Below are 26,257 nucleotides of genomic sequence, written 5' to 3'. Positions count from 1 at the left end.
GTAATACTTTCCAGACTCCAAGGTTTTCAAAATCAAAGCCAAAGAGCTGGCCGTTTAATGTGAATACATTTCAAAATCCATGCAACTTTCTAAAAAGGCCCCTGGAATTTCAGAGGCTGCCTTGCTGCAGTTTGCTAAAACTACACCAGTGATGAAAGAAGAACGAACTTGCATTTATATAGCGCCTTTCATGACCTCAGGACGTCCCAACGTGCTTTGCAGCCAATTAAGTACTTTTTGAAGTGTAGTCACTATTGTAATGTAGGAAATGTGGGAGCCTATTTGCGCACAGCAAATGAGATGAGATAACAAACTGCAATGAGATAATGATCAGATAATCTGTTTTAGCGGTGTTGGTTGAGGGATAAATCTGGATCAGGACACCCGGGAGAACTTCCCTGCTCTTCTTTAAAATAGTGTCATGAGATCTTTTACATCTCCGAGAGGGCAGACGGGGCCTCGGTTTAACGTCTCACCAGAAAGACTGCCCCTCCGACAGTGCAGCGCAGCACTCCCTCAGGCACTTGTTCTGCCAGCTGCTATCAAAATGATGGCATTTGAGCTCTGTTGCTGTCCCGAGGCATTTCATAGAAGCATGAGGGGGAAAAAAACAAATTCTGAGCCAAAGAAGAGGTTAGGAGGGGTGACGAAAGCTTGGTTTTAAGCAGGGTCTTAAAAGTGGACAGTGAGGTGGAGAGGCAATAGGGGTTAGGGAGGGAATCCCAATGAGTGGGACCTAGGCGGATGACGACTCAACCGCCAGACCGAAGGGGAGGGGATGCACAAGAGTCTGGAGTCAAAGACCCCAAAGTTCAGCATTGTATCCCTGGCTGCTCTTCTCGATGGGGGAGCAGAAATTTCCTTCAATTAAATATTGGGAAGACTGAAACCATTGTCTTCAGACCCCGCCACAAACTCTCTTTCCTCACCATCGATTCCATCCCTCTCCCTGGCCACTGACTCAGGCTGTTCACAACCTTGGCATCCTATTTAACCCTAAGCTGAGCTTCCAACCCCATATCAGCTCCATTAAAGAGACCGACTATTTCCACTATTAAACTAACACTCAGATAACATTCCTATCTCTGCTATTTCAATGGAGGTGTTAACCTGTTTAAAATAAATTTAGAGGTGCTTTCACTAAAACAAAAGAACATCTTACAAATGTGTTAAGCTTTTGTCTGCTAATGGCGCAGTAATACTTTCCAGACTCCGAGGTTTTCAAACTCAAAGCCAAAGAGCTGGCCGTTTAATGTGAATACATTTCAAAATCCATGCAACTTCCACCTCTGTAACATTGCCCGTCTCCGCCCCGCCTTATCGCATCTGCTGCTGAAATAGTCATCCATGCTATTATTACCTCCAGACTCGACTATCCCAATGCTCTCCTGGCCGCCCTCCATCTTCCATCCTCCATAAACTTGAGCTCATCCAAATCTCTGCTGCCTGTATCCTAACTCGCACCAAGTCCCGTTCACCCCTGTGTTCAGTGACCTACACTGACTCCTGGTCAAGCAACGCCTCAATTTTAAAATTCTCATCCTGTTTTCAAATCCCTCTATGGCCTCGCCCCTCCCTATCCCTGTAACCTCTTCCAGCCCTACAACCCTCCAAGATCTCTGCACTCCTCCAATTCTGGCCTCTTGAGCATACTGATTTCCATCGCCCCACCACTGGTGGCCGTGCCTTCAGCTGCCTCGGCCCTAAGCTCTGGAATTCCCTCCCTAAACCTCTCCGCCTCTCTCTCCTCCTTTAAGACCCTCCTTAAAACCTAACTCTTTGACCAAGCTTTTGGTCACCTAAACTAATATCTCCTTACATGGCTCGGTGTCAAACTTTGTCTGATTAACACTCCTGTGAAGCACCTTAGGACGTTTTACTCCATTAAAGACACTATATAAATAAAAGTTATTGTTGTTGAAACGCAAGCAATGCACCCTTACCACAGGGAAAGTTTCAGTGCCCCTCTCGCACTTTTATACCCTGAGAATAACTTGCTCCCAGTGCCATTGGAGGCACCAAAACCCCCCTGTAGTGCCTGGCAGATGTTTAGCCCTGCACTTTTATTTGCACATTGCACTTAACATCTGTGTGATGGCCGAGGTTGTTCACTCCACAACACTGGGCTGTCGAATGTCGTCAAGACTGCCAGACTCTCAGAAGTAACTTTGCACTAACTCCTCTTGCACGAGATCCACGTGTGCATAGTGGCGTGAAACTCACGAGTGACTTCAGAGCGTTTGCACCCGTGCAGTTTACCTGTTGTCGAATCTGCCTCGAATGCGAACTGGAGGTTACTGAATTGCATCATATGAAAGGGGTATTAGAGAACAGTACACAACACACGCACACGCACACACACACACGCACACACACGCACACACGCACACACACACGCACACACACACGCACACACACACGCACACACACACGCACACACACACGCACACACACACGCACACACACACGCACACACACACGCACACACACACGCACACCTCCTGACAGTCTCAGATTCTGTCTCATTACGCTCCTTTGAAGAACCATGGGACGTTTTACTATGTTAAAGGCATTATATAAATGCAATTTTTGTTGTTGTTATGTGTAACCAGGACACAAAGCTCATTTTTTAAAATTCATTCTCGGGATGTGGGCGCATGGGCAAGGCCGTTATTTATTGCCCATCTCTAGTTGCCCTGTGAAGGTGGAGGCGGACCTTCTTGAACCGCTACAGTCCATGTGCTGGAGGTGCTCCCACGGTGGTTAGGGAGGGAGTGCCTGGATTTTGACCCAGCGATGATGAAGGAACAAGTCAGAATGGTGTGTGACTTGGAGGGGAACTAGATGGTGATCATGTTCCCATGCACCTGCTGCCCTTGTCCTTCTAAGTAGTGGAGGTCGCGGGTTTGGGAGGTGCTGTCACAGAAGCCTTGATGAGTTGCTGCAGTGCATCCTGTGGATGGTACACACTGCAGCCACTGTGCGCCGGTGGTGAAGGGAATGGATGTTTAAAATGGTGGATGGGCTGCTGATCGATCTCGGTCACTACGGACAGTGGGTATCGATCCCGGTCACTACGGACAGGGGGTATCGATCCCGGTCACTACGGACAGGGGTTATCGATCCCGGTCACTACGGACAGTGGGTATCGATCCCGGTCACTACGGACAGGGGTTATCGATCCCGGTCACTATGGACAGTGGGTATCGATCCCGGTCACTATGGACAGGGGGTATCGATCCCGGTCTCCATGGACAGGGGGTATCGATCCCGGTCACTATGGACAGGGGGTATCGATCCCGGTCTCCATGGACAGTGGGTATCGATCCCGGTCACTATGGACAGGGGGTATCGATCCCGGTCTCCATGGACAGGGGGTATCGATCCCGGTCACTATGGACAGGGGGTATCGATCCCGGTCTCCATGGACAGTGGGTATCGATCCCGGTCACTATGGACAGGGGGTATCGATCCCGGTCACTATGGACAGGGGGTATCGATCCCGGTCACTATGGACAGGGGGTATCGATCCCGGTCACTACGGACAGGGGATATCGATCCCGGTCACTACGGACAGGGGGTATCGATCCCGGTCACTACGGACAGGGGGTATCGATCCCGGTCACTACGGACAGGGGGTATCGATCCCGGTCACTACGGACAGGGGGTATCGATCCCGGTCACTACGGACAGGGGGTATCGATCCCGGTCACTACGGACAGGGGATATCGATCCCGGTCACTACGGACAGGGGTTATCGATCCCGGTCACTACGGACAGGGGGTATCGATCCCGGTCACTACGGACAGGGGGTATCGATCCCGGTCACTACGGACAGGGGGTATCGATCCCGGTCACTACGGACAGGGGGTATCGATCCCGGTCACTACGGACAGGGGGTATCGATCCCGGTCACTACGGACAGGGGGTATCGATCCCGGTCACTACGGACAGGGGGTATCGATCCCGGTCACTACGGACAGGGGGTATCGATCCCGGTCACTACGGACAGGGGGTATCGATCCCGGTCACTACGGACAGGGGGTATCGATCCCGGTCACTACGGACAGGGGGTATCGATCCCGGTCACTACGGACAGGGGGTATCGATCCCGGTCACTACGGACAGGGGGTATCGATCCCGGTCACTACGGACAGGGGGTATCGATCCCGGTCACTACGGACAGGGGGTATCGATCCCGGTCACTACGGACAGGGGGTATCGATCCCGGTCACTACGGACAGGGGGTATCGATCCCGGTCACTACGGACAGGGGGTATCGATCCCGGTCACTACGGACAGGGGGTATCGATCCCGGTCACTACGGACAGGGGGTATCGATCCCGGTCAGTATGGACAGGGGGTATCGATCCCGGTCACTACGGACAGGGGGTATCGATCCCGGTCACTACGGACAGGAGGTATCGATCCCGGTCACTGTGGACAGGGGGTATCGATCCCGGTCACCATGGACAGGGGGTATCGATCTCGGTCACTATGGACAGGGGGTATCGATCCCGGTCACTATGGACAGGGGGTATCGATCCCGGTCACTACGGACAGGGGGTATCGATCCCGGTCACTACGGACAGGGGGTATCGATCCCGGCCACTATGGACAGGGGGTATCGATCCCGGTCACTACGGACAGGGGGTATCGATCCCGGTCACTACGGACAGGGGGTATCGATCCCGGCCACTATGGACAGGGGGTATCGATCCCGGTCACTACGGACAGGGGGTATCGATCCCGGTCACTACGGACAGGGGGTATCGATCCCGGTCACTACGGACAGGGGGTATTGATCCCGGTCACTACAGACAGGGGGTATCGATCCCGGTCACTATGGACAGGGGGTATCGATCCCGGCCACTATGGACAGGGGGTATCGATCCCGGTCACTACGGACAGGGGGTATCGATCCCGGTCACTACGGACAGGGGGTATCGATCCCGGTCACTACGGACAGGGGGTATTGATCCCGGTCACTACAGACAGGGGGTATCGATCCCGGTCACTATGGACAGGGGGTATCGATCCCGGTCACTATGGACAGGGGGTATCGATCCTGGTCACTATGGACAGGGGGTATCGATCCCGGTCACTATGGACAGGGGGTATCGATCCCGGTCACTACGGACAGGGGGTATCGATCCTGGTCACTACAGACAGGGGGTATCGATCCTGGTCACTATGGACAGGGGGTATCGATCCCGGTCACTACAGACAGGGGGTATCGATCCCGGTCACTACGGACAGGGGGTATCGATCCCGGTTACGGTAGTTCTCGAGCTTCTCGACTCTGGCCTCGTTTTCATTCAACTCCCTGTGTCTCACCGTTGCTGACAGAGCCATCTGCCTCATTGGTCCCAACTTCTCAAAATCTTTCTTTACAAACAAGCTTTCAGTCACCCCCTCTGTGGTTCAATGTCCGGTCTCTTAACCTCTGTAAAATTTTCTACATTAAGTGCAAGTTGTTGTTAATAAAAACTCAGCAAAGGCACCAACCCAGCCTGTTATCATAGAACGGCCTCTGATTACACAGCAGCCAAAGGACCAAATATCGACCTACCCCACCACGCCCTGCTCCAGGAACAGTCGACCAGAAGAAGCCTCTCCAATCCGGGTCCTCGAAGATGTACGGCAGGATGCGGGTCAGCAGCTGGGTGCAGTTTATAATAACCTGCTTCTCCTTGTCGCTGGCACAGCCTGACTCTGCTCCTTGAACCAACTTCTCAACTGCCTGAATGGCCAACAAAATAAATCATTTATATAATATTACACACACAGTCGCAGACACAGAGACACTTGCGCACATACACCCTGCGGACACGCAGAGGCGGACACGCAGACATTAGGTCTGTCACTGTATAACACTAGGCTGAGGTACAACTCATTCACTGGTGGTGAAAGCAGTTTGAGGCGAGGAATTAAGGAGATTACACAAGTGTCATAAAACAGGAGATTGATAATGGACACCATACAGTGCCTCAGATAAAGCCTTTGTTCTCTTATCAGGGAACACTTCCAATAACCAGCTCTAGTGCTCATTGATACCAGGTCACCCAGAGCTGCAATAGTGGAGTCGGAGACCATCCTGTTGCTACAGCTAGACTAGTGCTTTTCTGGACACCAGACCCCCCTCTGGCAAAAGTTTTGTTTGTTGCTTTGACTTGAAAGTGCCGTCAGAGACAAGTGGGATCAGCGCTTTGCCTTAGCTTGTGTCATGCCCACCATTCTGGGGCCTCTCGACCTCGCCAGTGGTGAAGTCATCACACTGGCGGCCTGGACTCACCGTCCCTATGGTCGGGGAAAGGTGCGGTTCAGATCCAGGGAGTGGCAGATGTGTGTCTGCACCGACTGCGTTTACACAACATTCACTCCAGGAAGCAAAGGTGTAATATCCAGGGGTTGACTGGTATCAGTCGATGGCTCCCTTGCCTCTGTTTCGAGCTCCACTCCAGAAACAGGGAATGTTATCCAGGCTCCCGTTTCAGGGCAGTACTGAGAAAGTACCAAATTGTCAGAGGTGCCATTGTTCGGAAGAGACATTAAACCGAATTCCCGTTTTAACTGCTCAAGTCAATGCTGAAGATTCGAAGAACAGGGATCTCTCCCAACATTTATCCCTCAACTAACAAAACCAATAAATAAAAACAGATTTACTGATCATTCAACTCAAAGTTTTTTTTGCGGGATCTTGCTGTGCGCAAAATGGCTGCCACATGTGTGGGATCTTGCTGCGCGCAAAATGGCTGCCACGTTTGCACATCAAAGTAATGCATCGTGCGTTACGATGTTTGAGAGACGGGATGAGGTGCTGTATAAATCCAAGTATACTGTTCACACCAGCAGAGTGTCACACCGCATTGAAATGTTATCAGGTTAACTGTGAATGGACACCTTTATAAAGCAGACCCTTTACTTCCGGCAGTCTGCAGACCAAAACCTCTTTTCCACTGACCTGTGACCTCTGACCTCCCAGGTGCTATCAACAGAAAAAAAAGGGGCTCAATTTCAAGATTGGCAATCTGCAATCTTGGGATCCACAAAGAGTCGGCTGCCAGGCAACAACAACAGCAATAACTTGCATTTATATAGCGCCTTTAACATAGTAATCCGTCCATTGGAGTGTAACCAAACAAAATTTGACATCGAGCCACATAGGGAGGTATTAGGACAGGAGACCAACAGCTTGTCAAAAAGCTAGGTTTTAAGGTGTGACTTAAAGGAGGAGAGAGAGGTAGAAAGGCGGAGAGGTTTAGGGAGGGAATTCCAGAGCTTAGGATCTAAGCAGCTGAAGGCACAGTTGCTACGGTGGAACGAAGGAAATCGGGGATGCCCAAGAGGCCAGAATTGGAGGATCGCAGAGATCTCGGAGGCAGAACTCAGCTCGTTGATCATACAGTGTCAGCGACAGCAGCTGCAACAGCACACCACGAACATCATAGTTCCTCAAGGGACACCATCCTTTTTTATATTCATTCTCGGGATGTGGGAATCGCTGGCAAGGCCAGAATTTACAGCCCATTCCTAGTTGCCCTGAGAAGGTGGTGGTGAGCCTTCTGCTTGAACTTATATCAGCGGTTTGATCCAACTGAGCAGCTTGCTGGGCTACTTCAAAGGGCAGTTAAGAGTCAACCACATTGGTGTGGGACTGGAGTCACATATAGGCCAGACCGGGTAAGGACAGCAGGTTTCCTTCCCTAAAGGACATCAGTGAACCAGTTGGTTTTTTACAACAATCCGATAGCTTCATGGTCACTTTTACTGGTGCTAGCTTTCTATTTCCAAATTTTCTTTTTAAACTGAATTTAAATTCTCAAACTACCATTTGTTCTCCCTGGGTAATTAGTACAGGCCTCTGGATTACTAGTCCAGTAACATAACCACTACACTCCCATGATCATCACTGGTTTATTTAAGGGAGACTAGACAACATTCTTTAGACTGAGTAGTCTTCTGAGAACCACAATATTCTGTATTTGCAGAAGGAAGTCACCACACTGGGCTGCGGTAGGCGGTGATACCGAGGAAGGAAACACTCCCAAGAGATACTTCCTGTTACTGAAGGGCTGAGGTTTCCCCAAACCACAGACAGGTCCCCACAGAAAGAGGCAGCCAAAAAACAGCAAATAATAAGAGCAGCAAAGAAATGAGAGCACAGAACAGTAAGAGCAGAGGAGATTTACTAGACTGGTACCAGGGATGAGGGACTTCAAATTACGTAGATAGACTGGAGAAGCTGGGATTGTTCTCCTTAGAGCAGAGAAGGTTAAGGGGGGATCTAATAGAGATGTTCAAAATTATGAGTGGTTTCGATAGAGTAAATAGGGAGAAACTGTTTCCACTGGTAGGAGGGTCGGTAACCAGAGGACACAGATTTAAGGCAATAGGCAAAAGAACCAGAGAGGAAATGAGGAGAAATTTTTTTACACAGCGAGTTTTTATGATCTGGAATGCGCTGCCTAAAAGGGCGGTGGAAGCAGATTCAATAATAACTTTCAAAAGAGAATTGGATAAATACTTGAAAAGGAAAAATTTGCAGCACTAGGGGGAAAGAGCAGGGGAGTGGGACTAATTGGATAGCTCTTTCAAAGAGCCAGCACAGGCATGATGGGCCGAATGGCCTGCTTCTGTGCTGTACAATTCTATGAGTGATGAACAGAAGTTAATAGCGTTAAAGCAGCATCCCCAATGCCCACCATAACAGAGGGGAACAGGGGGCGGGCAGTGCAAATTGGCAGGAAGTGCCCAAATCTTGATCTCTTGTGTGGTGCCCTCAGCACGGGATTGAAGGCAAATATTGTACATAACAGAAACCTAAGACAGTCTTTCTTGAGTTGTGAGGTTGACCTACGACATATAGGAGATTGGTGTCAGTGGCTGTGCAATGAGGTGACCGTCTCGCTCAAGGCTCTGCCCCACTCCCCAAAATAATTCTGGTAGATACTCGGGGAGCTGGGTAATTGTAATGTGGGTTGTGAGAAATTGTGTTGCTTCCCTGCTTTTAAGGAAAGAAGGAACTTGCTTTTATATCATGACTTATCAATCTCTCCTGATGCCCCAAAGTGCTTCAGATAGGATGAATATGTTTTTGAAGTGCAGTCACTGTTTTTATGTAGGTAGTTGCAGCAGTTTGGTCTCACAAACATCAATGTGATAAATCACCAGTTCATCTACTTTTGGTGCTGTTTGTTGAGGGAGGAATGTTGGCCAGGACACCAGGAGAACTCCCCTGCTTTTCCAATGTGACGTGGGATCGCCAACACCCACCCGAAAGCACAGCAGCCAATTAGAACACAGCAAGATCCCAAAAAACAGCAATTATATCAATGACCATATAATCTGATTCAGTGACGTTGGTTGAGGGATAAATATTGGCCAGGACACCAAGAGAACTCCCCTGCTCTTCTTCGAATAGTACCTTGAGATCTTTTTGCATCCACCCGACAGGGCAGACGGGGCCCCGGTGTAAAGTCTCATTTGAAAGATGGTACCTCCGAAAATGCAGCACTCCCTCAGTACTGGAGTGTGCTAATTACTCCCTTGATCAGTAACAGAAATGGGTATTCATGAGCCGCCAATCAATGGATATTAGAAGATTGGTATCTACTGACACCAGTCTGATTCAGGGTGCCGTGAATTAGTGTACCAGGTTCAGGTTACCTACTAATTAACACCTTTGCAGTCACTTAACATCTAGTTGTCTCACCTTGTTCATAGAATCATAGAAATTTATGGCACAGGAGGCCATTTGGCCCATCGTGTCTGTGCCAGACGAAAAAAAGCTATCCAGCCTAATCCCACTTTCCAGCTCTTGGTCCGTAGCCTTGTAGGTTACGGCACTTCAAGTGCACATCCAAGTACTTTTTAAATACAATGAAGGTTTCTGCCTCTACCACCCTTTCAGGCAGTGAGTTCCAGACCCCCATCATGCTTTGGGTGAAAAAGTTCTCCTCAAATCCCCTCTATTCCTTCTACCAATGACTTCAAATCTATGCCCCCTAGTTATTGACCTCTCTGCTAAGAAAAATAGGTCCTTCGTATCCACTCCCTATCCACCCTCTCTGGGCCCCTCAAAATTTTATTCCCCTCAATTTAATCACCCCTCAGCCTCCTCTGTTCCAATGAAAACAACCCCAGCCTATCCAATCTTTCCTCATAGCTAAAATTCTCCAGTCCTGGCAACATCCTCCTAAATATCCTCTGTACACTCTATCGTGCAATCACATCTTTCCAGTACTCTAGCTGTGGCCTAACTAATGTTGTATAAAGTTCTAGCAGAACCTAATGGGAACAGATAGGGTGGAGAGAGAGAAACTATTTCCACTGGTTGGGGATTTTAGGAGTAGGGGGCACAGTCTAAAAATTAGAGCCAGACCTTTCAGGAGTGAGATTAGAAAACATTTCTGCACACAAAGGGTGGTAGAAGTTTGGAACTCTCTTCCGCAAACGGCAATTGATACTAGCTCAATTGTTAAATTTAAATCTGAGATAGATAGCTTTTTGGCAACCAAAGGTATTAAGGGATATGGGCCAAAGGCAGGTATATGAAGTTAAGATCACAGATCAGCCATGATCTTATCAAATGGCGGAGCAGGCACGAGGGGCTGAATGGCCTACTCCTGTTCCTATATTCCTATGTTCCTAACCTCCCTGCTCTTATATTCTGTGCCTCGGCTAATGAAGAAAAGTATCCCGTATGCCTTCTTAACCACCTTATCGACCTGACCTGCTATGTTCAAGGATCTGTGGACATGCACTCGGAGGTCCCTTTGTTCCTCTACATCCCTAAGTATCCTCCCCTTTATTGTTTATTCCCTTGCCTTGTTTGCCCTCCCCAAATGCATTACCTCACACTTCTCCAGATTGAATTCCATTTGCCACTTTTCTGCCCACCTGACCAGTCCATTAATATCTTCCTGCAGTCTACAGCTTTCTTCCTCACTATCAACCACACGGCCAATTTTTGTATCATCTGCAAACTTCTTAATCATGCCCCCTATATTTAAGTCTAAATCATTGATATATATCACAAAAAGCAAGGGACCTCGTACTGAGCCCTGCGGAACCCCACTGGAAACAGCCTTCCAGTCACAAAAACACCCGTCGACCATTACCCTTTGCTTCCTGCCACTGAGCCAATTTTGGATCCAATTTGCCACTTTCCCTTGGATTCCATGGGCTTTTACTTTTCTGACCAGTCTGCCATATGGGACATTGTCAAAACCCTTGCTAAAATCCATGTAGACTACATCAGATACGCTACCCTCATCGACCCTCCTTGTTACCTCCTCAAAAAATTCAATCAAGTTAGTCAGACACAACCTTCCCTTAACAAATCCATGCTGACTGTCCTTGATTAATCCATGCCTTGCTAAATGATGATTAACACTGTCCCTCAGAATTTTTTCCAATAATTTGCCCACCACCAAGGTTAGTCTGACTGGCCTGTGATTACTCGGCCTATCCCTTTCTCCCTTTTTAAACAACGGTACAATGTTAGCAGTCCTCCAGTCTTCCGGCACCACGCCTGTATCCAGAGAGGATTGGAAAATGATGGTCAGAACCTCTGCTATTTCCTCCCTTGTTTCTCTTAACAGCCTGGGATATATTTCATCTGGGCCTGGCGATTTATCTACTTTCAAAGATGCTAAACCTCTTAATATTTCCTCTCTCACTAAGTTTATCCCATCCAATATTTCACACTCCTCAACTACAATCTCTGCATTGTCCTCCACTTTTGTGAAGACAGACGCAAAGTATTCATTAAGAACCATACCCACGTTTTCCGCCTCCACACATAGGTTACCTTTTTGGTTTCTAATAGGCCCTATTCGTTCCTTAGTTATCCTCTTGCTCTTTATGTATTCACTGTTCAGTGAAAGCCCAGCTGAGACACCCAGGTGTTAGTTGGCAGCTATAACCAGGGACTCAGAGGCTGAGCACGGCAAACTGCTTTAAGCAATTAAAAATACATAATCTTTCTGCACAAAAAGCCCAGGTTTTATACAGTATCTTAAATATATATTTCATTATATTGAGATTGAGATTTCTCCAAACCCAGGACAGACTTGCCGCAGCATCACAGACTCATGCCCCAGAATTTGGTTGGGTCTGTTGCAGAAATTTGCCTTGAGGCATAACAGAATCATGAACATAGGTACGACATACGAATTAAGAGCAGGAGTAGGCCATTCGGCCCCTCGAGCCTGCTCTGCCATTTGATAAGATCATGGCTGATCTGATTGTGACCTCAACCCTACTTTCCCGTCTACCTACCATAACCTTTGACTCCCTTGTTAATCAGGAATCTATCTAACTCAGCCTTAAAAATATTCAATGACCTCCACAGACTCACAACCCTGAGAGAAAAAAATTTCTCCTCATCTCCGTCTTAAATGGGAGACCCCTTATTTTTAAACTGTAGCCCCTAGTTCTAGTCTCTCCCGCAAGGGGAAACATCCCCTCAGCATCTACCCCTTCAAGTCCCCTCAGGATCTTATATGTTTCAATAAGATCACCTCTCATTCTTCTAAACTCCAATGTATACAGGCCCAACTTGTCCAACCTTTCCTCATAAGATAACCCCCTCATCCCAGGAATCAGTCGAGTGAACCTTCTCTGAACCGCCTCCAAAGCAATTATGACCTTTCTTAAATAAGGAGACCAAATCTGCACACGGTATTCTAGATGTGGTCTCACCAATGCCCTGTACAACTGTAGCAAAACATCTCTACTTTTATATTCCATTCCCCTTGCAATAAACGACAACATTCCATTTGCCTTCCTAATCACTTGCTGTACCTGCATACTAACTTTTTGTGATTCATGTACTAGGACACCCAGATCCCTCTGTACCTCAGAGTTCTGCAATCTCTCTCCATTTAAATGATAATTCTAGGGTCCCTGGGTATACCAGCGATGGGAGAGTGTAAACAGAGCTTTACTCTGTATCTAACCAGTGCTGTACCTGCCCTGGGAGTGTTTGATGGGACAGTGTAGAGGGAGCTTTACTCTGTATCTAACCCGTGCTGTACCTGCCCTGGGAGTGTTTGATGGGACAGTCTAGAGGGAGATTTACTCTGTATCTAACCCTGTACCTGCCCTGGGAGTGTTTGATGGGACAGTGTAGAGGGAGCTTTACTCTGTATCTAACCCATGCTGTACCTGCCCTGGGAGTGTTTGATGGGACAGTGTAGAGGGAGCTTTACTCTGTATCTAACCCGTGCTGTACCTGCCCTGGGAGTGTTTGATGGGACAGTGTAGAGGGAGCTTTACTCTGTATCTAACCCTGTACCTGCCCTGGGAGTGTTTGATGGGACAGTGTAGAGGGAGCTTTACTCTGTATCTAACCCGTGCTGTACCTGCCCTGGGAGTGTTTGATGGGACAGTGTAGAGGGAGCTTTACTCTGTATCTAACCCGTGCTGTACCTGCCCTGGGAGTGTTTGATGGGACAGTGTAGAGGGAGCTTTACTCTGTATCTAACCCGTGCTGTACCTGCCCTGGGAGTGTTTGATGGGACAGTGTAGAGGGAGCTTTACTCTGTATCTAACCCTGTACCTGCCCTGGGAGTGTTTGATGGGACAGTGTAGAGGGAGCTTTACTCTGTATCTAACCCGTGCTGTACCTGCCCTGGGAGTGTTTGATGGGACAGTGTAGAGGGAGCTTTAAATCGAGTTACGTCGAAACTACAGCACAGAAAAAGGCCATTCAGCCCAACTGGTCTATGCCGGCGTTTATGCTCCACACGAGCCTCCTCCCTCCCTACCAGGATACCCTTCTATTCCTTTCTCCCTCATGTGTTTATCTAGCTTCCCCTTAAATGTATCTACGCTATTTGCCTCAACTATTCCTTGTGGTAACGCGTTCCACATTCTAACCATTCTTTGGGTAAAGAAGTTTCTCCTGAATTCCCTATTGGATTTATTAGTGACTAGTTTATATTTATGACCTCTACTTTTGGACTCCCCCACAGCTACCCTATCAAACCCTATCAATATCCTAAAGATCTCTATCAGATCATCCCTCAGCCTTCTCTTTTCTAGAGAAAAGAGCCCCAACCTGTTCAGCCTTTTTTGATAAAGATATCCTCTCAGTTCTAGTATCAATCTTATGAATCTTTTTTGTACCCTCTCCAATGCCTCTATATCCTTTCTATAATATGGAGACCAGAACTGTGCACAAAACTCCAAGTGTGGGTTCTGTACAAGTTCAACATAATTTCTTTGCTTTTCAATTCTATCCCTCTAGAAATGAAACCCAGTGCTTGATTTGCCTTTTTTATGGCCTTATTAACCTGCGTCACTACTTTTACTGATTTGTGTACCCCCAGATCCCTTTGCTCCTCTACCCCATTTAGACTCTTATTATCCAAGCAGTATGTGGCCTCCTTATTCTTCCTACCAAAACACACCACCTCACACTTATCTATATTGAAATTAATTTGCCAATTACACACCCATTCTGCAAGTTTATTAATGTCCTCTTGCATTTTGACACTTTCTTCCTTTGTATTAACTACACCCCCCAATTTGGTGCCGTCTGCAAATTTTGAAATTGTACTTCCGATTCCCGAATGGAAATCGTTAATGTAAATTGTGAACAACAGTGGTCCCAGCACCGATCCCTGTGGAACACCACTTCCCAACTTTATGCCAGTCTGAGTAACTACCCTTAACCCCTACTCCCTGTTTAATGTTTTGTAGCCAACTTGCTATCCATTCTAGTACCTGTTCCCTGAATCCACATGTTCTAACCTTAGCCATGAGTCAACAGTGCAGTACCTTATCAAAGGCCTTTTGGAAATCCAAATATATTACATGTACTGCATTACCCTTGTCTACTCTTTCTGTTACTTCCTCAAAGAATCCAATAAGGTTGGTCAAGCATGACTTTCCCTTCTGAAATCTGTGCTGACTATTCTTTATTATATTTTCGTTCTCTAGATGTTTTTCTATTACATCTTTGAGTAAAGATTCCATTATCTTTCCTACCACCGACATTAAGCTAACTGGTCTATAGTTCCCTGGACTTGTTCTATCTTCCTTTTTAAATATAGGAATAACATTAGCTGCCCGTCAGTCCTCTGGCACTATTCCCTTTTCTAATGAATTTTTATATATTATGTAATAGTGCCTCTGCTATCTCCTCCCTAAACTTCTATTAAATTGCGGATGCAATCCATCCGGACCTGGGTTTTATCCTCCTATAGTTTGATTAGTTTATCAATTATCTCCCCCCTTTCTATCTTAAAAGTTTTAGTACCTTTTTTGATCTCTACCTTGTTAGTCTCCCTGGTAAATACAAGAGGCAAGGTAACTATTCAATATTTATGCCATTTCGCTGTCATTACCTGTGAGTTTATCTTGTGCATCTCTTAGTGACCCTATCCGTGTTCTGTTTTTTCTTTTGGTATTTATGTGTCTGTAGAATATTTTACTATTCATTTTTCTATTCCTTGATAATTTAATCTCGTAATTCCTCTTCGCTTCTCTAATAGTGCAGTTGAGGTCAAAGATCAGCCATGATCTTATTGAATGGCGGAGCAGGCTCGAGAGGCCGTAGAGCCTACTCCTGCTCCTATTTCTTATGTTCATATGAATTTTTTTTGACTTCTTTCCTAACCTCTTCGCATTCCCTTTTGTCATCCTCTCCTTTATTGTCTGTGTACTTAGAGTCTGCCTTTTTCTTTAGTTTCAATTTTGCCTTTATTTCTTTATTCATCCATAGTGTGTCATTACTGGCTAGTTTGTTCTTGCTTTTTAGTGGGATCTCCTGAACTCTATTGATCACCGTTTTGAATATTATCCACTGCTGTTCTATTTCTTTGTCAAAATTTCTTTCCAGTTTACCTGCCCTAGTTCCATTCTCACCCACTCAAAATTAGCTCTTTTCCAATCTATTACTCTGCATCTGACCCGTGCTGTGCCGGCCCCGAGACTGTTTGATGCCGACACTGGGTGCTTGGAAAGAGAGGTATTGCAATCCCCGTCACATGCATCCCTCATTTTATCGAGCACAAAGTCCACAAGAAACGCCTGGATGGTCTCCGCACCTTGTAACACAGGGTGGCTAAGTTGGAGGGTGACTCCTCCCTGACCGCTCGGATCTCGGCCGCTGGCACCAAGGTGAACACGTCCTGGATGGATGTGGCCGTGTCGGCCCAGAACTGATCCCAGAACGCATCATCGGTGGCCTCCACTGGCTGTAAAATACAAGAAACAACAGCGGTTATAGAATAAGACGAGCACAGCCAACCACAGGCCGTTCCACTCAACGATACGTTTCACCAGCCCGTTCATCAAAACACTCCTGCAACATGAAGGCAGGAAGATCTTTCCCTCCCCTCCTCTCCCGAAGACATTTGTTGCTGTTTCGATCCACGGGCACCGATCCCATTCAGTACATGGTCCAAATGACCACTCTACACTGTTCCACCATTGGGGGGGGAGGGGGGTAGCATTCACAGCCGAGTCTCAGCCTGATCCCACTCGACAGCCGCATGCACGTATCCACCACGGCTTACCAGAGGCAGGAACTCTGGCTGGTTTTCTTTTCCCCTCCCAAGCCCAGGGGCACGGACTCCAATTGTAGAGTCCCACCTGAAATCAGCTAACTCAGCATAGGCCGGGAATGGTACCTGGGACCTTCCTGGTCTGTACACTCAGTATCAAAGCAAGCAATGCACTTACTGAACGAGGACAAGGAGGAATATCATGCTGGCTTGCCTTTCCCAATTCCATTTATGTTTCCTTGAAAGTGTTCTTCCTCTTCCCAGTTCTATTACTTCAGTTTAATCCGGTTCACACATAGTAGGTCACAAGTTAGAATCATACAGCACAGAAGGCGGCCATTCGGCCCATCGTGCCTGTGCCGACTCTTTGAAAAAGCGATCCAACTAGAATCATAGAATCATAGAAGTTTACAACATGGAAACAGGCCCTTCGGCCCAACATGTCCATGTCGCCCAGTTTATACCACTAAGCTAGTCCCAATTGCCTGCACTTGGCCCATATCCCTCTATACCCATCTTACCCATGTAACTGTCCAAATGCTTTTTAAAAGACAAAATTGTACCCGCCTCTACTACTGCCTCTGGCAGCTCGTTCCAGACACTCACCACCCTTTGAGTGAAAAAACTGCCCCTCTGGACCCTTTTGTATCTCTCCCCTCTCACCTTAAATCTATGCCCCCTCGTTATAGACTCCCCTACCTTTGGGAAAAGATTTTGACTATCTACCTTATCTATGCCCCTCATTATTTTATAGACTTCTATAAGATCCCCCCGAAACCTCCTACTCTCCAAGGAAAAAAGTCTCAGCCTATCCAACCTCTCCCTATAAGTCAAACCATCAAGTCCCGGTAGCATCCTAGTAAATCTTTTCTGCACTCTTTCTAGTTTAATAATATCCTTTCCCAGCCCATTACAGCATCAAGTCACACAGCAACTTACATTTATATAGTCCCACTCTTTCCCCATAGCCCTGCAAATTTTTCCTTTTCAAGTATTTATCCTATCCTCCTTTGAAAGTTATTACTGAATCTGCTTCCGCCACCCTTTCAGGTAGTGCATTCCAGATCATTATAACTCGCTGTGTTAAAAAATGTTTCCGCATGTTGCCTCTGGTTCTATTGCCAATTATCTTAAATCTGTATCCTCTGGTTACCGACCCACCCACCAGTGGAAAAAGCTTCTCCCTATCTATTCTATCAAATCCCTTCATGGTTACTGTCAGGCACGCTACTTTGTTATTGAAGCCATATAATTGCTCAAACTAGCAAGCCTGGGAAAGAGCAAGAACAAAACAAGCTTTCAGCCTGGACAGCGAAACACCTGACAGCGAAGTCCCTGACAGCGTAGCCTTTACACTACACTGGGCGAGGCACCGAGTCCCACTTCAGACAGGGTTTCACTCTCTGTGCAACCAGCAGCGAGCGACAGCAACATTGGCAAGGATGGAGATCCTGACCTCAGGCAATGTTTCCACACCCAGACCTACTAGCAGCAAGGCAGAGGCCGATAGCGCCTTTGGGCTAGGTAGGGGTACAGAGTGCCAACTGTTGAATCCGAGCTGAGATCAGCTGACTCAGGGATTGAACCCGAGACCTTTCCTTATGAGGGGCAGCTCGAGTCCCCACTGAGCCACCTGCGGAGGTATACCGGCAGATAGCTGAGTTGGTGCCAGCGACTGACACTATAATTCAGGCAAGTTGCAGCATCCCACACTGGGCCAGGCTGTGGCTTAGTTTCGAAGCCAATTGCATTCTCCACACAACCGAGGAATTCGGCTGCAACAGTTGATCATTATAATCAGAGTCAGCTTTAAAACTAGCGCAACAGAACTATTCGATTGCGTGCAGTTCAATCACGGAACCCCGCCTCCAAGGGAAATTCAAACAAAAATTATTTCCTTAAACAATAAGAAAACGAGTCTTTGTTTTCCAAAAACAAACTCCCCAGATTACCTTGTAAGTAACGGCCCAGCCCAATACAGCATCAAGTCACACAGCAACTTACATTTATATAGTGCCTTTAACGTAGCATAACATCCTAAGGCGCTCCACAGGAATGTAATCAGACGAAAATTGACACCGAGCCATAGAAGGAGATATTAGGACAGTTGACCAAAAGCTTGGTCAGGGAGATAGATTTTAATGAGCGTCTTATATGAGGAGAGAGAGGTAGAGAGGAGGAGAGGTTTAGGGAGGGAATGCCAGAGGTCATGGCCGAGACAGATGAAGGCACGGCCAGCAACAGTGGGGGTGAGGAAAATGAGGGATGCACAAGAGGCCGGAATTGGAGGAACGCAGAGATCTCAGAGAGTTGTAGGAGGTTACTGAGAGAGGGAGAGGCGAGGCCATGGAGGGATTTGATTACGAGGGTGAAAATTTTTAAATCGAGGCGTTGGTGGGTTGGAAGGCAATGTAGGTCAGTGAGCAGAAGGGCCTGAATGACCCACACTGACCATTATTATGCATTTTGGTCAGCAGCCGTTTTGTGGACAGCATTATCCCGTAACCAGTTCATCCATTTTTGGCACTGTTGGTTGAGGGGAAGAATGTTGGTCAAGGCATCAAGTGAAATTCCTGCTTCTTGGACGGACTTGGCTTTATAGAGAGTTAAGAGTTACTGAGGGCGAAAGAATGTGGCTGTCTGCACAGCGGTGAAACGGATCAGTAAAACTGAAGCCTTTCCAGCAAGAAACTCCGACACGAGAGTATGAAAACATTTCAGACGGTTCTACCGGGCAACAGCCTCAATTTATTGCCCTGATGGTAATTCCAATACACAGCATCGCAACAGTGCTGGGGGGACTCTTAGTACTGACGCCCAACACATCACAGTGATACAAAGGAGGGTCTTAGTACTGATGCCCAACACATCACAGTGATACAAAGGAGGGTCTTAGTACTGATGCCCAACACATCACAGTGATACAAAGGAGGGTCTTAGTACTGACGCCCAACACATCACAGTGATACAAAGGAGGGTCTTAGTACTGATGCCCAACACATCACAGTGATACAAAGGAGGGTCTTAGTACTGATGCCCAACACATCACAGTGATACAAAGGAGGGTCTTAGTACTGACGCCCAACACATCACAGTGATACAAAGGAGGGTCTTAGTACTGATGCCCAACACATCACAGTGATACAAAGGAGGGTCTTAGTACTGATGCCCAACACATCACAGTGATACAAAGGAGGGTCTTAGTACTGATGCCCAACACATCACAGTGATACAAAGGAGGGTCTTAGTACTGATGCCCAACACATCACAGTGATACAAAGGAGGGTCTTAGTACTGACGCCCAACACATCACAGTGATACAAAGGAGGGTCTTAGTACTGATGCCCAACACATCACAGTAATACAAAGGAGGGTCTTAGTACTGATGCCCAACACATCACAGTGATACAAAGGAGGGTCTTAGTACTGATGCCCAACACATCACAGTGATACAAAGGAGGGTCTTAGTACTGATGCCCATCACAGCATATCAATAACAATAAGGGAGGGACGTTAGTATTCAGTAATACTAAGGGGAGCTCGACGCCCAATACTGCATCTCAGTAATACTCAAGGATAGCGAAGCTCAGTTCGGGTGCCCAGCAACAACAACTTGCATTTATACAGTGCAATTAACGGAGTAGAACACCCCAAGGCGCTTCACAGGAGCATGTTCAAAAAAGGGTGCAAGGATAAACCCAGCAACTACAGGCCAGTCAGTTTAACCTCAGTGGTAGGGAAACTTTTAGAAACGATAATCCAAGACAGAATTAACAGTCACTTGAACAAGTGTGGATTGATAAGGGAAAGCCAGCATGGATTTGTTAAAGGCAAATCGTGTTTAACCAACTTAATAGAGTTTTTTGATGAGGTAACGGAGAGGGTAGATGAGGGCAATGCGGTTGATGTAGTGTATATGAACTTTCAAAAGACATTTGATAAAGTGGCTTGTCATCCAGATTGAAGCCCATGGAATAAAAGGGGCAGTGGTGGCATGGATACAGAATTGGCTCAGTAACAGGAAACAGAGAGTAGTGGTGAACAGCTGTTTTTCGGAATAGAGGAAGGTGTACAGTGGTGTTCCCCAGGGGTCGGTATTGGGACCACTGCTTTTCCTGATATATATTAATGACTTGGACTTGGGTGTACATGGCACAATTTCCAAATCTGCAGATGACACAAAACTTGGAAGTGTAGTGAACAGTGATAGATTTCAAGGGGTTATAGACAGGCTGGTGGCATGGGCGGGCACGAGACAGATGAAATTTAACGCAGAAAAATATGAAGTGATACATTTTGGTAGGAAGAACGGGGAGAGGCAATATAAACTAAAGGGCACAATTCTAAAAGGGGTACAGAAACAGGGTATATGTACACAATCGTTGAAGGTGGCAGGGCAGGTTGAGAAAACGGTTAAAAAAGCATAAGGGATCCTGGGCTTTATAAATAGAGGCATAGAGTACAAAAGCAAGTAAGTCGTGATGAACCTTTATAAAACACTGGTCGGCACCGCACTTTAGGAAAGATGTGAAGGCCTTAGAGAGGGTGCAGAAGAGATTGACTAGAATGATTCCAGGGATGAGGGGCTTTAGTTATGTGGATAGACTGGAGAAGCTGGGGTTGTTCTCCTTGGAACAGAGACGGTTGAGAGGAGATTTGAGAGAGGTATTCAAAATCATGAAGGGTCTAGACAGAGTAGATAGAGAGAAACTGTTTCCATTGGCAGAAGGGTCAAGGACCAGAGGACGTAGAAGTAAGGTGATTGGCAAAAGAACCAAAGGTGAGATGAGGAAAAACTTTTTTACACAGCGAGTGGTTATGATCTGGAATGCACTGCCCGAGGGGGTGGTGGAGGCAGATTCAATCATGGCCTTCAAAAGGGAACTGGATAAGTACTTGAAAGAAAAAAATTTGCAGGGCAACGGAAATAGGGTGGGGGAGTGGGACGAGCTGGATTGCTCTTGCACAGAGCCGGCACGGACTCGATGGGCCAAATGGCCTCCTTCCGTGCTGTAACCTTTCTATGATTCTAAAATTTGACACTGAGCCACATAAGGAGATAGTAGGACAGGTGACCAAAAGCTTAGTCAGACAGCTTGGTTTTAAGGAATGTCTTAAAGGAGGAGAGGTGGAGAGATGGAGAGGTTTAGGGAGGGAATTCAAGAGCTTTGGGCCGAGGCAGCTGAAGGCACAGCCGCCAATGGTGGAGTAAAGGAAATCGGGGACGAGCAAGAGGCCAGAATTGGAGGAGTGCAGGGATCTCGGAGGGTTGTAGGGCTGGGGAAGGTTACAGAGATAGGGAGGGGCGATGTCATGGAGGGATTGAAAAACAAGGAGGAGAATTTTTAATTTGAGAAGTTGCTGGACCAACGTAGGTCAGAGAGCACAGGGGTGATGGGTTTTTTTTAAATTCGTTCACGGGATGTGGGCGTCGCTGGCGAGGCCAGCATTTATTGCCCATCCCTAATTGCCCTCGAGAAGGTGGTGGTGAGCCGCCTTCTTGAACCGCTGCAGTCCGTGTGGTGAAGGTTCTCCCACAGTGCTGTTAGGAAGGGAGTTCCAGGATTTTGACCCAGCGACAATGAAGGAACGGCGATATATTTCCAAGTCGAGATGGTGTGTGACTTGGAGGGGAACGTGCAGGTGGTGTTGTTCCCATGTGCCTGCTGCTCTTGTCCTTCTGGGTGGTAGAGGTCGCGGGTTTGGGAGGTGCTGTCGAAGAAGCCTTGGCGAGTTGCTGCAGTGCATCCTGTGGATGGTACACACTGCAGCCACAGTGCGCCGGTGGTGAAGGGAGTGAATGTTTAGGGTGGTGGATGGGATGCCAATCAAGTGGGCTGCTTTATCTTGGATGGTGTCGAGCTTCTTGAGTGTTGTTGGAGCTGCACTCATCCAAGCAAGTGGAGAATATTCCATCACACTCCTGACTTGTGCCTTGTAGATGGTGGAAAGGCTTTGGGGAGTCAGGAGGTGAGTCACTCGCCGCAGAATACCCAGCCTCTGACCTGCTCTCGTAGCCACAGTATTTATATGGCTGGTCCAGTTAAGTTTCTGATCAATGGTGACCCCCAGGATGTTGATGGTGGGGGATTCGGCGATGGTAATGCCGTTGAATGTCATGGGGAGGTGGTTAGACTCTATCTTGTTGGAGATGGTCATTGCCTGGCACTTATCTGGCGTGAATGTTACTTGCCACTTATGAGCCCAAGCCTGGATGTTGTCCAGGTCTTGCTGCATGCAGGCTCGGACTGCTTCATTATCTGAGGGGTTGCGAATGGAACTGAACACTGTGCAATCATCAGCGAACATCCCCATTTCTGACCTTTTGATGGAGGGAAGGTCATTGATGAAGCAGCTGAAGATGGTTGGGCCTAGAACACTGCCTTGAGGAACTCCTGCAGCAATGTCCTGGGGCTGAGATGATTGGCCTCCAACAACCACTACCATCTTCCTTTGTGCTAGGTATGACTCCAGCCACTGGAGAGTTTTCCCCCTGATTCCCATTGACTTCAATTTTACTCGGGCTCCTTGGTGCCACACTCGGTCAAATGCTGCCTTGATGTCAAGGGCAGTCACTCTCACCTCACCTCTGAAATTCAGCTCTTTTGTCCATGTTTGGACCAAGGCCGTAATGAGGTCTGGAGCCGAGTGGTCCTGGCGGAACCCAAACTGAACATCGGTGAGCAGGTTATTGGTAAGTGCCGCTTGATAGCACTGTCGATGACACCTTCCATCACTTTGCTGATGATTGAGAGTAGACTGATGGGGCGGTAATTGGCCGGATTGGATTTGTCCTGCTTTTTGTGGACAGTATTGTAGCTGTACTGGAACAGCTTGGCTAGAGGCGCAGCTAGTTCTGGAGCACAAGTCTTCAGCACTACAGCTGGGATGTTGTCGGGGCCCATAGCCTTTGCTGTATCCAGTGCACTCAGCCGTTTCTTGATATCACATGGAGTGAATCGAATTGACCGAAGACTGGCTTCCGTGATGGTGGGGATATCGGGAGGAGGCCGAGATGGATCATCCACTCGGCACTTCTGGCTGAAGATGGTTGCAAACGCTTCAGCCTTGTCTTTTGCACTCACGTGCTGGACTCCGCCATCATTGAGGATGGGGATGTTTGCAGAGCCTCCTCCTCCCGTTAGTCGTTTAATTGTCCACCACCATTCACGACTGGATGTGGCAGGACTGCAGAGCTTTGATCTGATCCGTTGGTTGTGGAATCGCTTAATTAAAAAAAATTCCCCTGACTACTACTTTAGTAACTGCCTCAAAAAATTCAATTAGGTTCGTTAGACATGACCTACCCTTTACAAATCCATGTTGGTTCTCTCTAATCAGCTCAAATTTCTCTAAGTGCTCAGTCACTGTGTCCTTAATTATAGATTCCAATAACTTCCCCACAACAGATGTTAGTCTAACAGGTCTATAATTTCCTGGTTTCTCACTCTCACCCTTCTTAAATAATGGACTTACATTTGCAATTTTCCAATCTATAGGGACAATTCCCAAATCTTGTACTAACTACAGGATGGACTGCAAAAACTTTTTTTTTTATTCGTTCATGGGATGTGGGCAAGGCCAGCATTTATTGCCTATCCCTAATTGCCCTTGAGAAGGTGGTGGTGAGCCGCTTTCTTGAACCACTGCAGTCTGTGTGGTGAAGGTTCTCCCACAGTGCCGTTAGGAAGGGAGTTCCAGGATTTTGACCCAGTGATGATGAAGGAATGGTACACGTCCCCAGATGTTGGTGAGGAGGACTTTGTAGGGTCGACTGGGCTTGGTTTGCCTTTGTCGTGTCCGGTGCATAGTGGTCTGATGCCAGGTGGTCCATCCGATTTTATTCTTATAGTTACTTTTTTTAGCGAGATTTTACAACTGAGTGGCTTCCTAGGCCATTTCAGAGGGCAGTTAAGAATCAACCACATTGCTGTGGGTCTGGAGTCACATATAGGCCAGACCGGGTAAGGACGGCAGGTTTCCTTCCCTAAAGGACATTAGTGAACCAGATGGGTTATTACAGCAATCCAGTAGTTTCATGGCCACCATTACTGATACCAGTATTTTAATTCCAGATTTTATTTAATTAATTGAATTTAAATTCCCCAGCTGCCGTGGCGGGATTTGAACTCATGACTCCGGATTATTAGTCCAGGTCTCTGGATTACTAGTCCAGTAACATAACCACTATGCTACCGTACCCGACTCACCAAGGTTATTTCAACAGCACCTCCCAGCTGTGACCTCTATCACCAAGAAGAACATTGTCATGGGAACACCATCCTTACCAGGGCAAATATCCTCGTTCCCTCATCATCATTGAGTCAATGTCCCAAAATTCCATACCTAACACCACCAGCATAAGGAGTGCAGCGGTTAAAGCAGGCACTACCACCTTGTCAGTGAAACTAGAGCTAGGCAATAAATGGGTGGGCCTTGCCAGTGTCCTAAATTGGCTCCCGGTCTGGGAGCGCCTCAATTTTAAAATTCTCATCCTTGTGTTCAAATCCCTCCATGGCCTCGCTCCTCCCTAACTCTATAACCTTCTCCAGCCCTACAATGCACCGAAATCTCTGCGTTCCTCCATTTCTGGCCTATTGCACATCCTTGATTTTAATCGCTCCACCATTGGCGGCCGTGCCTTCAGCTGCCTAGGCCCTAGGCCCTAATTCCCTCCCTAAACTTCTTCGCCTCTCTTCTTTCAGAAGCTCCTTAAAACTTACTCTTTGACCAAGCTTGTAACCACCTGTCCTAATATCTGCTTATGTGGCTCGGTGTCAAATTTTGTTCGATAATACTCCTGTGAAGCACCTTGGGACGTTTTACTACATTAAAGGCACTGTATAAATATAAGTAGTTGTTGTTGTTGTCAACAACATTCCGAGAACAACTTTTTAAAATTGAAGCACCACTACATTTAGTTTTGGATTGATACAGGGCTATGGGGAGAGGGTGGGGCAGTGGGATTAGTTTTGGATTGATATAGGACTATGGGGATAGAGTGGGGCAGTGGGATTAGTTTGGGATTGATACAGGGCTATGGGGAGAGAGTGGGCGGTGGGATTAGTTTGGGATTGATATAGGACTATGGGGATAGAGTGGGGCAGTGGGATTAGTTTTGGATTGATACAGGACTATGGGGAGAGAGGGGGCAGTGCGATTAGTTTTGGATTGATACAGGGCTATGGGGAGAGGGTGGGGCAGTGGGATTAGTTTTGGATTGATACAGGACTATGGGGAGAGAGGGGGCAGTGCGATTAGTTTTGGATTGATACAGGGCTATGGGGAGAGAGTGGGGCAGTGGGATTAGTTTTGGATTGATACAGGGCTATGGGGAGAGAGGGGGCAGTGCGATTAGTTTTGGATTGATACAGGGCTATGGGGAGAGAGCGGGGCAGTGGGATTAGTTTTGGATTGATACAGGGCTATGGGGAGGGAGTGGGGCAGTGGGATTAGTTTTGGATTGATACAGGGCTATGAGGATAGAGTGGGGCAGTGGGATTAGTTTTGGATTGATACTGGGCTATGGGGAGAGAGTGGGGCAGTGGGATTAGTTTTGGATTGATACTGGGCTATGGGGAGAGAGTGGGGCAGTGGGATTAGTTTTGGATTGATACTGGGCTATGGGGAGAGAGTGGGGCAGTGGGATTAGTTTTGGATTGATACTGGGCTATGGGGAGAGAGTGGGGCAGTGGGATTAGTTTTGGATTGATACTGGGCTATGGGGAGAGAGTGGG

General features: G+C 47.4%; 1 protein-coding gene across 7 annotated transcripts in view; it reads right to left on the bottom strand.

Moving 5' to 3' along the window:
- Positions 1-26,257, bottom strand: part of LOC137341292 (protein HID1) — a 186,191-nt gene that overhangs the window by 146,712 nt on the left and 13,222 nt on the right. For all 7 annotated transcript variants that reach the window (XM_068004403.1, XM_068004404.1, XM_068004407.1 and 4 more), the window contains exons 2-3: positions 16,062-16,211; positions 5,573-5,743 (exon numbers count right to left, since the gene is read on the bottom strand). In XM_068004403.1, the coding sequence (XP_067860504.1) occupies positions 5,573-5,743; positions 16,062-16,211 (321 nt within the window). The remainder of the gene's footprint in view (positions 1-5,572; positions 5,744-16,061; positions 16,212-26,257) is intronic.

The sequence above is a fragment of the Heptranchias perlo genome, chromosome 23 (assembly GCF_035084215.1).
Source record: "Heptranchias perlo isolate sHepPer1 chromosome 23, sHepPer1.hap1, whole genome shotgun sequence".
Classification (NCBI taxonomy): domain Eukaryota; kingdom Metazoa; phylum Chordata; class Chondrichthyes; order Hexanchiformes; family Hexanchidae; genus Heptranchias; species Heptranchias perlo.
Note: the sequence above shows the minus strand (reverse complement) of the source record. Positions and strands in the feature narration are given on the sequence as shown.